This window comes from Athene cunicularia (genome assembly GCF_003259725.1).
Source record: "Athene cunicularia isolate RWA chromosome 24 unlocalized genomic scaffold, athCun1 chr24_part1, whole genome shotgun sequence".
NCBI lineage: Eukaryota > Metazoa > Chordata > Aves > Strigiformes > Strigidae > Athene > Athene cunicularia.
The window spans coordinates 4,049,262-4,061,851 of record NW_020799132.1 but is presented as its reverse complement, the minus strand read 5'-3'; the positions used below and the strand labels follow the sequence as shown (position 1 = coordinate 4,061,851).

The 12,590-nt window shown below is 47.4% G+C and overlaps 1 protein-coding gene across 1 annotated transcript in view; it reads left to right on the top strand.

The window, feature by feature from the left end:
* The first annotated feature begins 4,107 nt into the window (after positions 1 to 4,107).
* The window catches only part of UBASH3B (ubiquitin associated and SH3 domain containing B), a 60,326-nt gene continuing 51,843 nt past the window's right edge, over positions 4,108 to 12,590 (top strand). The window contains exon 1 of the mRNA XM_026863580.1: positions 4,108 to 4,201. Coding sequence (XP_026719381.1) covers positions 4,108 to 4,201 — 94 coding nt within the window. The remainder of the gene's footprint in view (positions 4,202 to 12,590) is intronic.

Below are 12,590 nucleotides of genomic sequence, written 5' to 3'. Positions count from 1 at the left end.
TCCTGTTGTACCGAGGACTGTGCAAACAGAACAGGCAAACACCACCCCTGCTCCAGGAGCCAGCAGTCTAAAGAGGAGCCAGAAAGAGCAAATGCCTCGAGAGAGAGAGGAGGACAGGGAGAGGCCGCGTGAGGAAGCAGACAGTACCACCTCCTGCTGACAGGCAGCGATCCCAGCACTACCTCCAAAATCTTCTTCTCCCAGTCGTTACCCGTAGTTACGGCGAGTGAGATGGATGGGTGAAATTCACAGCTGCACGAGAACGGCACTGTTATGAACAGCTACTTTGAAATAAGTATCATTCCCATTTTACAGACAGAAAAATTTAAAATGAGACAATACATCAAGTCGCTTGGTGCCAGAGAGGGCATCTTAATTAACATTTGCCATCCACTCGAGACAAAGGGCGCTCCAGAATTGCAGGCTGTAAATGGTGTCAATGATGTCCTGCTCCCTTGTTCTACTGTTATATTGGATTTATTCTTCACAATCAATATTTCTTCCTGAGAGGAGCTGCCAAGTCCTAGTAAGTGTCAAATCTCAATATATTACCCATGGATAAGTTGTAGTCAGTTCTCCCAGGCACTGCTCAAAAAAAAAAAAAATAAAAATCACAGACTAAACAAGAATTGGATCTGGTTCGTGTTCGCACTAGTCCATGGGCAACGTAAAAAAAGTCTTGGAATAAATGTAACTTACAGCTGTGGCTTTCAAGACACATTTATATTCCCTTTACAGTCTTTTCGACCCCCTCCCGTAGCGTAGCTGTGTCATAAATGTGTTCGTGTTCTAAAGGGCAAAGCCTCTGGTAGCGTAAATCAGCCCAGCACCATTTCCTATGTTGGAGCGACACCAATACACACCGGGTGAGGATCTTACTCAGGAATAACCTGACTTTCATTGCTACGAAAGCTTCCATTAGAGAAATAGTGTTTTTTTCACACCATTCCGGTAACGCAAAGAGCCTGTGTGTGAGTGCGAATCAGTACCAAAGCCTCGAGGGGAAAAACAGAAACCTCAGGTGTTTCTCACCGGTTCATAGCACATTTATACTCTGGGGCTGCAGAGTGTTTTACAAATAGTGGCTACTCACTGAGCATCTGCTGTGTGCTGGGGGGGCACAGGGGCCTCCCAGTGCTTTCCAGAGCTGGTGAGCCTGCTGATGTTTCCCCGGGCAGCACGGGTGCAGCTGGCTCCCCAGGTACCCTGGTGCTTTGGGTTTGAAACACGTCAGCTGGCCAGGGAGAGGGTGAGCCAGGATGGGTCCACAGAGACCCGACTCGTGCACGTTCCCTTCAGCGGGCAGAGAGCTTGGGCTGTGATGGCAGAGGACAGCTGATGCTGTTTCCTTCCGGTTTTACACTGATGACAGGTTCAGTGCTCCACGAGCATCCATCCCCTGTGCTGTTTAACCCCCTCTCTTCTCAGAGTTGGCCCTGATGTCCCCCAGAGGCCTCCTGTGTGGGGCGAGTTGCACAACTGGGACCTCTCACACCAACCTGAAACCAGCTGATTGGGGGTATTTTGAGTCTCACTGACCCACTCCCCTGTGACATTTCATCTTTTCTCCCTACGGTAAAATCTACTTGCAAATGGGAAGGTCAGCCTTTACAGTTCTCCATTTCATCATCCAGCTTCCCAAAGCAGCTCATCAGATGCCATCTCTGGGAGAGGATTTAACTCCCTGTGAAGACCCTGACTTTGGGGATCGATGTGTCTTTCCGACTCCCACAGCTTCCTGCCCCAATGGTGCTGATCCTCATCGGGATCAAAGGACTTTAAGCCCTTGGGAACTCTAAGGGGCAGAATGGCACATTAGAAGTGCACGGTGTGATTGGGGGGTTGCTGGATTCCCATGTACCTACCAACATTTGACAGCTGCCGTTCTCACAGCCTTTAACTCCTCTGAAAGTGCATCGCACCGAGAGGAAATTCTGCTAGTGCATCACCCCTGTGATTTTCATCTGGGCTGTGTCTTCGCGACTCGAGCGCCCAAGAATCGTGTCGCGCCAGGCTTCTTGTGTGAGTCAGCCTAACCAGGGGCGCTGGGCAGCCTGCTGCGATCCTTCTCATGTTCTCCTAGGAAAATCCTGTGACCAACTGCCAATTTCTTTGCTTGTGCTTGGTGTTCAGATAGGCCCATCTGCTGCAAAGGGGATGCCAAAAGGGTAGAACCAAGGCCACCCAGCTAAAACATGACAAGAGGCAGGAAAAAATAAACAGGTCTTTTAGGATGATGCAGAAACGGGCTGCAGGAGCCTGAGGTCAGATTGGCAGAATTGCATTTGGAAGTAGGTACTGGGATCCTTTGGGCTTAGGGATAGATCCCTTGGCACGGGAACAGGAGTGCCATGTCTTAATGATCTTTGCTCCCTCCCTTCACCCCCCACCTCTGCCCCGCCACTCCGCATGGCAAATGGAGATAAAAACTCTCCCGCCATGGTTGCTGCCACTGCCTCTTTTCAACCGTAGGACTAGGAGCTTGCTGAGGTGACAGCTCACGGATTTGAGGATGACAGCTTAAGAATTTTACATACTTGCTGTCACCAGCTTGTTCTAGGGGAGAAGGATGGCAGAGACGTCACTTCAGTCCTTCCTGACAGCCAGTGCGGTTTGGCAGATACGGGGAGGGATGAGGGCAGTGGATGCCAGAGCCTGTAACCCAAGCAGAGCACCTAACACCCTCTCTGACTTCTACGGGAGTGGGGGGCAGCGGAGAGGACACAGTCATTGGGGTCTGTTTATCATCCTTGCTGACATATAAAGGTCAGCGGAAAACCTTGTCAGAACTAACAGGAAGCTCAAGTGAGCAACACAGCGAGAGCCGGCTGCTGGCTTCGGAGGAGAAACACCTGCCTCGGTTCCGTGCACCACAGCCAGCTTCCAGGGCGAGGGGCTGCTTCCTTTTGGCTTCAGGGGCCCGTTGGTGGGGGAGTGGAGTAATTCCCTGTCTCACAGGTGTTTCAGAGGATAAATACATTAAAGATTGGGAAAATAAAGGCACGAGCTGTGATAGTGATGGGGCACAGGGGTTGTATATGGACCACAAAAAAGTTCTGATTCCCCCCTGGATCGCCAAAAGCCAAAAAAAAAAAAAAAGCAGATGGGAGAAAGTTGTATTGCTGGGTTTTGTTTGGTTTTTTTTTTTTTTTTCCTTTACAAGTGAGAGTCGATTCACCAAAAGAAACTTAACTATGAAACCCGAGTGCTTTGCTGTGTCTGGAAACCAAGTTCTTTTCAGAGGTCCAAAACGGATTGCCTGAAGTCGGCAGCCACTTTGGAAAACCTTGGCTAACTGATTCTTATTGTCTCTGCAAATTAAACACCTCCCAACAAGCATGAAAGCATTATCAAGTATTTGCCTGAGGGCACAAAGAGAGTCTCCCTGCAGTGCTGGGTTTAAATCTGGGCGATTCGAATTTGCCATCAGGCCGTAAGTGACACAAAAATGTACTCTGGCAATTAGACACTGTTCTAGGCATCTAGCTGCAGCATATCCCCAAGTCTTACAGAGCCTTTGATGTGACTTTCATTTCAGTGATAGACGTGAAATTTTGTGGTTTCCTAGGTTGGGTGTAAGTAATGGCAAGGAAGGAATCCTTTTACCATGCTGCTTTATCATTCCCTTGCTTACAACACGTTAGTCTTGAGCGTCAGGAGCGTGCAGTCGGTTTATTTGTGGAGTCTCTTTCTAATCACAAAAGTAGTTGGAGCAGTTGAACAATTCAGATGAGATTATGCAAATGGAATTGAATGTTGTGACTAGATAATTGTCCCTTTGCTTCAAGGTACGCGTCAAAGGAGAGACAGGAATGAAAATTCCTGAAAACTACGGCTTTTTTGTTACTGTTATCGGTGGTCTGTGTGAAAACAATCAGCGAATCCTAGCAGCATCCCATCTACACCCTCCAAGGTCTCGGGCAGAGTAGTTTAAGGTCTGCCTAGTGTACAAACAGCCTTGAGGCTTTTGAAGTTTAAGGCAAAGCTGAGCTTTGCAGCAGCACGCCAGGCAGCGGGGACGCCATCCTTTGAACGGCGCGCTCCGAGGAGCCACGCAGGTTTCCACAGGCTCCCCCGCCGGGCCCTGCGTTCAAGGAGGAGAACGGGATGAATTTAGGTGCCAGTCTGGCAAAGGATTCAAACGCGGTGCTCAAGTTCAAACACACGAATAGTTCCATTGGTTTCAACCGAGGTTACTCAGGTGCGTAAATGCACGGCTGGCTGGTGGCCTCTGAAACAATTTTGGGTTTCAATATTGCGGCGCAGGGTGGGGTTTGGCTGGTAGCACTTTGCTGTTGCTGTTACCATGAGCTAACTGCCATCCCGCATTAGAACTGCTCGATGTGGTTATCTGGATTAGTGTCTCTAATTTCATTTCCTCTTGGGTGTTAATCAAGAAGGCTTTTTCTCTTACGTGCACGTGTGCATCCTGTTTGCTCTGAAATGTGCAATTCCATTATTTGCCTCTAATTACTGACGTGCCCACTGCCCATGCTGTTGCCCGTGTTCCTGGTCTGCTACTTCCAAAGCAACAGGGTTTCGAGTGCAGACATTGCCCCGTACCAACTGTGAATGTTCTGCCACCCACTGCAATGTCAGGAAGGCAGAGAAATTTCCAGCAGCTTGCTTTGCCATCAGCAGGGTGATAAGCATTATCGCCATCCCCATTTCACAGATACGGAAACTGCAAGTACAGAAGGATTAAGCTTCTGTTTTCGAAACTGGCTTTCAATTTTTTGGTTTGAAACATGTAGCAACAGGCATGTGTGAGCCCTCACACATCCAACACCAGATGCATCACGCTCACCATCTTTGAAAATTCTTGCGCAACTGAAATGGAAGCATTCAAAATCAGCACCTGCTTTTGAAAAAACAAGTCTGTGTAATTTGTCCGAAGCCAAACCACCGGTCCAATTTGCATATACGACCTGGTATGACACGTCTAACGTAATCTACAGGTTCAATAGCTGTTTTCAAAGGTGATTTGGGGCTAGATTTTTAAAAGCATTTAGGCACGCACCAATTCCATCTTGGTTCCAACTATCTTTTTTTAAAAGAAACCGCAGGTACAGACCTGCCCCGGTCCTCATGTGAAATCCAGGACCAACCCAAGATGCGTTCGGTTCATTCTCCGCAAATCCCTCAGCACCATCTTCTTGGCTGCTACCATGTACCATTCTGCACTTTCCTGCCTGCCAGGTTTTGCTGTACAGCTGAAATGGCTCCACTCATACCTGTGGCGTTACATTGCATTAATTCAGCGTATAAATCGGAAGAAAAAGAGACTTATATTCTACCTTATTCAGGTTAACCTTTCTTTTTCAATACTAGTGCTTAAATCTTCTAACCACACGGAGGAGGCAAGGGGATCTAACATCTAACAGAAGAGCTTTCTTTAAAGATGTAGATTGCATTATAGGAAATGAGAAGCAATAATCAAAGGAAGTTCTTCATTCTCATTATCAGTTCTCACCGTCTCATTTCTCACAGTAGAGTACTTCTGTATATCCAGCACAGCCCCTCTCAATTCTCTTCATTAGAGGCTGCAGCCTGCCTGCGTCTCATCATTGCGACCTCTGCACAGCCACAATCACCTTTCCCAAGCCAGCATGGATTTTTGCCTTTACGTTTAAACAACTCATTTTCAAACCTAGCAAAAGACGCAGCTCCTTTGCCTCAAAAAATCAATCGCTATCAAAGCTTTCTTTTGTCTAGCCTCATTCAGAGCATGCTGGCTTGAAGAGGAATCATTCCCTCGGATTCAGCAGCCTTTGAATCGGGTTGTAAAGATTGATTTTCCTCCCTCACTTGTGTGCTAGTGATATCCAAGTCATCTATAAACCAGCTTCAGCCAGGAAATGTGATTAGCCTGGCCCGCGAGATTGGCATGGCTTCAGCTGGTCAGAAGACCAGGCTGAGAAGAGAACGTGTAAATGTTTGCAATAACTGGTGACAATGAATCTTCTATGCTGACGGCTGAATGGGATCTATTAAGACATGCAGAGAAGGACATTTAGGTTCCCATTCAAGAGAGGCCTAAACACATGTTTACATCCCATTGATTTCAGTGAATGGGATGGACTGATGTAGAGAAATATTTTGCTCTCTCCCTCCCGGTGCAAGCTAAGCGCAGCGGGCAGCCTGTCAGAATAGGAGTCATCTTCCCACGTTGCACGTGTTCAAAAATGGCTGCATCGAGCAAATGGCAGCGGGAAACCCAACCCTGTGGGCTTCAGAGGGCAGTGTGCTTCACCCGTACTGGTTAAAGTTTTCAGAAAGCCCTGAAGTAGCTTCGCAGCTCTGACTTTTAGGAGGTTTCTGAGTCACTGTGAGCATCCAGCTCTGTGCCATTTTGGTCCCCTCCGGGCTTTTGGTGCCAGCTGACGTGTTTGCAGAGCTTTGTCTCTGCGAGCGACGACTGGGGAAACAAGAGCAGCAGACGTGGAGAGGGCCGTAGCCACTGTCACCCCCCATCCAGCTGCAGACCCCATCCCTCCCCACAGAACTCCGTCAGCATTAGTGTCAACATGTGGCAAACCTTTCCTCCCCATCGCGCCAACACTTTCCAGGCACGCTCCACCGGCAGCTTTTGCCAGGGCTGTCGTGCATGGTTTTTTCCCCTCCTCAGGGTCTCTGCTTTTGCAGAATCTCATATTCCCGTGATGCCCTAGCTCACAGCACCAAACATGTCCCAGAAACAGAGAACCTGGCTTCCTTTCCATCTCTTCCCTCTCCCAGGAGTGTGTAGGACAGAGCGCAGCACACAACTGTCCTTGCTCTGGGCAGGAAGCAAAGGTCAGAAATCTGGAGCTGTAAATCTGCCACCAGTAGCTATTTCTGGTTTTAGCGCTGGTTACAGAAATCTGCTCTGGTGACAGGTGGTTTTGCTGGCCCACCTTAGGTGAAAAGAAATGTTGAAATACGGGATTTTCACGTCTTCCTCTCCCCTCTTTATAACACATTCAGAGGAGAGAAATAATAATTCTCCCCTCCTAAACCATGCAAGTTTTAGAACTGCTGTGACATTTTAGAAGTCTTATTTCTTCTGGTTTCTTGCCAAGTCCAGTGCAGCCCCTGGAGCACTTCTGACTTTTATCCATTTCCATAATCTTCACAAACTATAACAAAACCAGAGTATCTAGAAGATAGCGGAGCCTCTTCCTCCACCCAAGCACTGGGTTTGCTCCCTGCTCTGCCTCTCCTGCCATCCTGGGGAACTTGTCATCACACAGCACACGGGCACTTTGTCTCCTGTGTATTTCTGAATCTGGGAAGGAAAGGGCTTCTTCCATCTCTGCAACTAGCTAGCTCGCCCAAAACATCTCAAGGCAATTGCATATCCATGCAAATACAACACATCTATAATGCGGAAAATCCCCAAGATGACTTGGAGCTAGTAGCTGTAAAACCACACAGCAATATACCTACTTACTCTATATGTACAGGCATACTCACATATTTATATATGCACACACAAGCAAATGTTCCTACAATATGTACAATAAGGTATGCAGGGTATGTACAGATGAAGTTAGGCAGCAATTTGTGGCCAATGTGTGGTTTTCCCCTTTTTATTTTTTCCCTCTCTCTCCCTCTCTCTCTCTCCAATACAAACCAAACTCTCAGAATTAGCAGTTAGAAGCCAGGAAAAGAACCTGGAGACTGATGACAGGCACCAGTTACAAAAGCTGCACGGCACATTCCAACCAGCCAGCCAACTATTGCGGAGGGTCTGCAGCCTTCAGCCGCTCAGACCACGAGCAGATGACGTGCAAGGGCTGGCACCAGAAACACAAACCCGCCCTACAACATATTTGTTCTGATGAAGTATGTCTTCCTGACCACGCTCGTAGGAACTTGATGCCCGATTAATAAAATCTAACGTTTGCACAACATATTACACGACGATTTCGCCCGTGCTTTGCGAGTTGTGGCCTGGGTTAACAGCAGGCTGCTGTCGAACAGTACATAGGACAGGGCTTAAAAAGAACGGGACACTCAGCAAATCACCCTCAGACCCTTATTGAGATGAAACAGTGCTTTGGGGAAAGCGGTGTGTATATATTGCCTTGCAAGGCCTCGTTTTCTGTGGTTGCATCTACGAGATGCACGGCATCGCATGGCTGAGCACATACAGGATGTGAGCCAGTGGTTTCAGGAAATGAATGGGCTTAATTCTGATCACGTTTGCACAGAGATAAATGAGCAGTCCAAATCCCCTGCTGCCAGTGGGGCTCTACCGCGGTTATCACGCTGAACTCGGCGATCCGCCCTGGCCTGCTACGATACGGGAGATGTCGGAAATAATTTGTCCAGGCTATAAAGGACAGCAGCTTGCTCTTCCTCTCATGCGCACGTGTAAAAATATAAGACTTGCAGAGATGAAAGGTTCGTTTAACTTAATGTGCCACTAAGCAGTTCTTCTGTTCTTACTCTGTGCCAATCAGCAACTTGGAAATTTCCTGTGCCAAACTTTGCGTTTGGCCCAAAATGCTTGAAAGCCACCATTAAGCCAATCCTAACTAAGATTTCCTTTCCTTAATGCATTTCTACTTTAACCTCCACAACACTATGTGCCACTAATTTCCACCACTCGGTAATGCATTATCTTAAAAGTACGCGAGTGGGTTTGCTTATGTTTTTAAGTACAAAAGATTTTGACTCTTTTAAGCTCGGATCTTAGGTTGCCTGAATAACCATCTAAATGTCCTGCAGAGGATGCCCAAGCCTCCTGAGCTTTTATTTTAGGTGGCTCAAAGGCACCTGGAAGCATCCAAACCTGAGTTTAGCAAACAAGATTCAGCGGAGAGGACTGAATTTTACTGGTAGAAAAAAGGCAAATATCTGCCTTCCCCCTCTCCCCAAAGATACCTAAGCCCTTTATTCCTCAGCCACTCATTTGGTACTGCTTGTATATTTTTTTAAAATTGACAGACCTGGGGAAAAAGCATGGCCTTAGTTCTTTTAAATGCATTTGACAGAAGTTAGTTATTAATCTTAGTGTAAGTTTTGACAGCGCAGAAAGGATTGGGTCAGATAGAGTTTAATCCTGGCCTTCAATGGGTGTTAATAAATCCATAGTTCATCTTGGCTGGGCATCTTGCTGTAACTCCATCAAGTACTACGCTGAGGCCACGAGCATATTATGGAGAGATTTCAAAGACAATACTGCAAAGCCACGTGAAAATCAATGGGAGCACAGCTGTGCCTGGTAATCAGATCATAGCAAACACAGTGCAGAAGAGTCTGGTCTTGTTGGTTTTTGAAGGAAATGGAGAGAACCGAGGAGGCAGGTTACTGCAAGAGTCCAGACAGAGAGTGGTGGCTATTACTTAGCTCCGTTCTCTCTTAATGGGAAGCAGAAAGCATTCAGTAGAAGTGAGAAATCCCCCTTCTCCCTTTCAGATAAAAAAAAAAAAAAAGAGCTTAAAGTTTCAGCATGAGAACCATGTCTCCCGCCTGCCGCTCGGTATTCCCCTGTTCTCCAGTCTGCAACACGGGCAGTGTAATACTTGGGTATTAAAGTCTTCTGACCTCAGCCTAGGTTGAGCACCCCAGAAATTAGTCAGCAAGAATAGGAGCGAGCCGTTATCAGGCAAATCAGTCATGTGTTTCTTCTCTGAGCCAGCTCTGGAATAAACAGAATTATAAACCAGTTTACAGAATCATGTAAAAATGTGAGAGAAGCAAATCTCAGCGCCTAATTCCTTTGATTCTTAGCTAAGCTTATTACAGGATGGGTCATAACAGTTAATTGAACACGAGGGGGGAAACAATACAGGAAGAGTTAGAGGCGAAGTCTGTCCCTTTGGTCTGTGCCGTTTGTCCAGAAGAGAGTACCCCCGTGTGAGCGTAGGTCCGCGCGACCAAGAAACTGGAAGGACCTCAGAATACGTTCTGCCCTTAACGTAGTCTACAAATCTGAACAAGAGCCAAATTGTGAAATCACTGGGCTCCCTGCCATTCGATTTCCTTCGACCTGAATGGGAAGGTCACAGCCTCTACATTTTAAAAGTGACTAAGACTAATAAACAGCTGGGCTATCTTCTGGTAGCAGAAGAAGGTGTCAGTGTATCTGCTAAGTGGGTGGGAAAACTCCTTACTTCTATTTGGTCTCTTCTGTCTGTTCATTTGTCCTGGACACTTGTTCACCGAGCTTGCTCTAAAAGCTGAGCAGCAGGCAGGGCGCAGACCCTCAGCACAACGAAGGGCGTGAAGCCGTGCTCTGACCGCCAGCGACTTCGTGCGAGCTGCACTCCTACCCTTCTACACTGCTTTCTTCAGAACTTCAACTGCAAGAGGATTTTTCCCTGGGTAGAGGTCACCAGTAAAAGATGATCCTTGGCAAAACAGAAGAGGCCAAAAGGTTCAGGGCCAATTGCAGGGTTACCGGGATAAGGACTCTACCCGGATGAGTTTGAGGAGAAGCACTTTGACCACTGAAGACTGAAAATCTGCATGTGTAGTATGAATGAACCTTTATTCTGCAACCAAATGCACACCAGATGCTGGGATGAAAACCCTAGCTTTTCCCTACAGTCCTAGGAAGGCCAAATAAAAACCTAAACATGGGCCACTTCAAAGCTCAGCAGCGTTTGCAGGCTACTTCGCTGTGATCTCTGGTGGTTCTGCGCTTAGCAGGTGCAGCGGTTGTAGTTGACAGGAGATTCAGCTGCTGACGGAATGGAAAAAGCCTCACACACAAACCAGTCACTTTTTAATTTAAGAGCAAAGCTGAAAGGCGTGCGAATGACCCAAGTATTGGGTCTTACTAACTTTTGCAACCGCCGCTTGGCCCCCGCCACAGTCGCACATCCTGCACACATCTTAGACGGGGTGGGGGCTTGCCAGAGTTTACAGTATTACAATTTGGGGGAAATACTGACGGGAGAGAAATTAGACCGTTGGCTTCTGTTACAGCCTGCAGCCAAAACTAGATTACAGCAAGACATAGTCCACTCCTTTGAATGTTTGTACCGAGAGGTGATAAATCTCAGTATTTGCTGTGTAAAGCCCCTCTACCTATTATTAAGAACGATTCCGCTGACACTCTAGTCTTTTATGCAGAAGCCTCAGAGCGTTTTGCAGGGCTGTCAGGGGGCCACCCTGTGCCTGCAGAGTGGGATGTCCTGGGTGAAAGCTGCTTTCCAGGGGCAGGAGTTGCCCCCACCAAGACCCTGCTGCTGCTGCCTGTCCCTAAAAGTGCTGCCAGCTCCTTGTTCAAGATTTGCTTTCAGTTCCTTGCACCAACTTGAGCCCTTACGGATTTACCGACTTGGTGACTTGTCAGGCAGCCAAACACTCCTAGATATAGCCAAGGGCTGTGCTGGATTATGTGGAAGAGGAATAACCAAACTGATAGTGCTCCTGCAGAAATGACACTGCTTTGTGAGAGGAAAGCTTAGTAAAACAAGGGCTGAGACCTGTGTGACACATCCGACCCGCTCCCTCTTTGATGCTAGGAGGTCCCAAGGATGACAGACTGTTTACTCCATTCTCTGTCTTCTCTCTTGAATCTGTGAGTACTTCAGGGCAGGGATTGTGTCTTATCCTTTGAGCAAACAGGAGCTCGGGGCCTGAGGGAAGTTTAAGCATCTCTCTCCGCCCGCATATTTTAGCATGCCTGAGGAGCCTGGCTGTGAAAGCTCTGGGGGACCGCACACCGGGTTCAGCTCTTAAACTAACAGAATACACAGGACAGGAGTAAGTATAGTAAACAACTCTGGGCTATTACTGTTTTATTTGGTGGGGGTTTGGGGGATGTAGGTGGTGTGATTTTTTTTTTTTTTTTTTCCCCCCAGTCACTTCATAATTCTTTGGCTATTGGGTTGTGCCATGTTACGCTGTGAACTGGTGGTTTGTTCCTGTGGAAATAGATGGAGCATTCGAAGAAACAACACCCTGTTAGTTATGAGCAGATTTAACACCCCTGCAAAGCTACCATCTGCCACCAAGGAAGGGAAATTAAAGCAAGATGCCTGAGATTCAGACGGCTGCCAGGGTTTGCCTGCCTCCTTGCTTTCTGCTTTCCTTCTAAGCAGTGATTTGTCCTGGGTAGGCATCAGCAGAAAAGAAAGCTGACATGCAGTTCGGGTGATGTGCCATTAAAAGAACATTTCTATAATTTCCTGAAAACGAGAAACTGTTGGGTTTGTTTGGGGTTTGTCATTGATAATTGTCAGCCTGGGGGGCTATAATTAGCTTTTCTGTACAGTGCGTTTATACAGGGGAAAACGGTGCTTTAAAGATCCTGATTTCCCCCTCTGTTTAGAAAAGGGTTGTACCGCTTGCTGTTTGCTCTCTGCCGAGTCTTTCAGGGCACAGAGGAATGCAAAACGAGCAGCACCGTTCACCTCACCCCATCGATAGCACGGGAAGTGGTTCTCTGAGTATTTCCTATTAAACTACAAGAAGGAAGCACCCACCAAGGCAAGACTCCCCAGATGTCACACGCCAGGTCCAGACCAAAAGCCCGAGGGGAATTATATTCATATGGGGACACCCACAATATATCCCAGCCTACAGACAAGGGCAGCACCTATTTTATAATGGTCTTAATCTAAGCCCGGAGGCAGAAGAAGGGAGCAAGA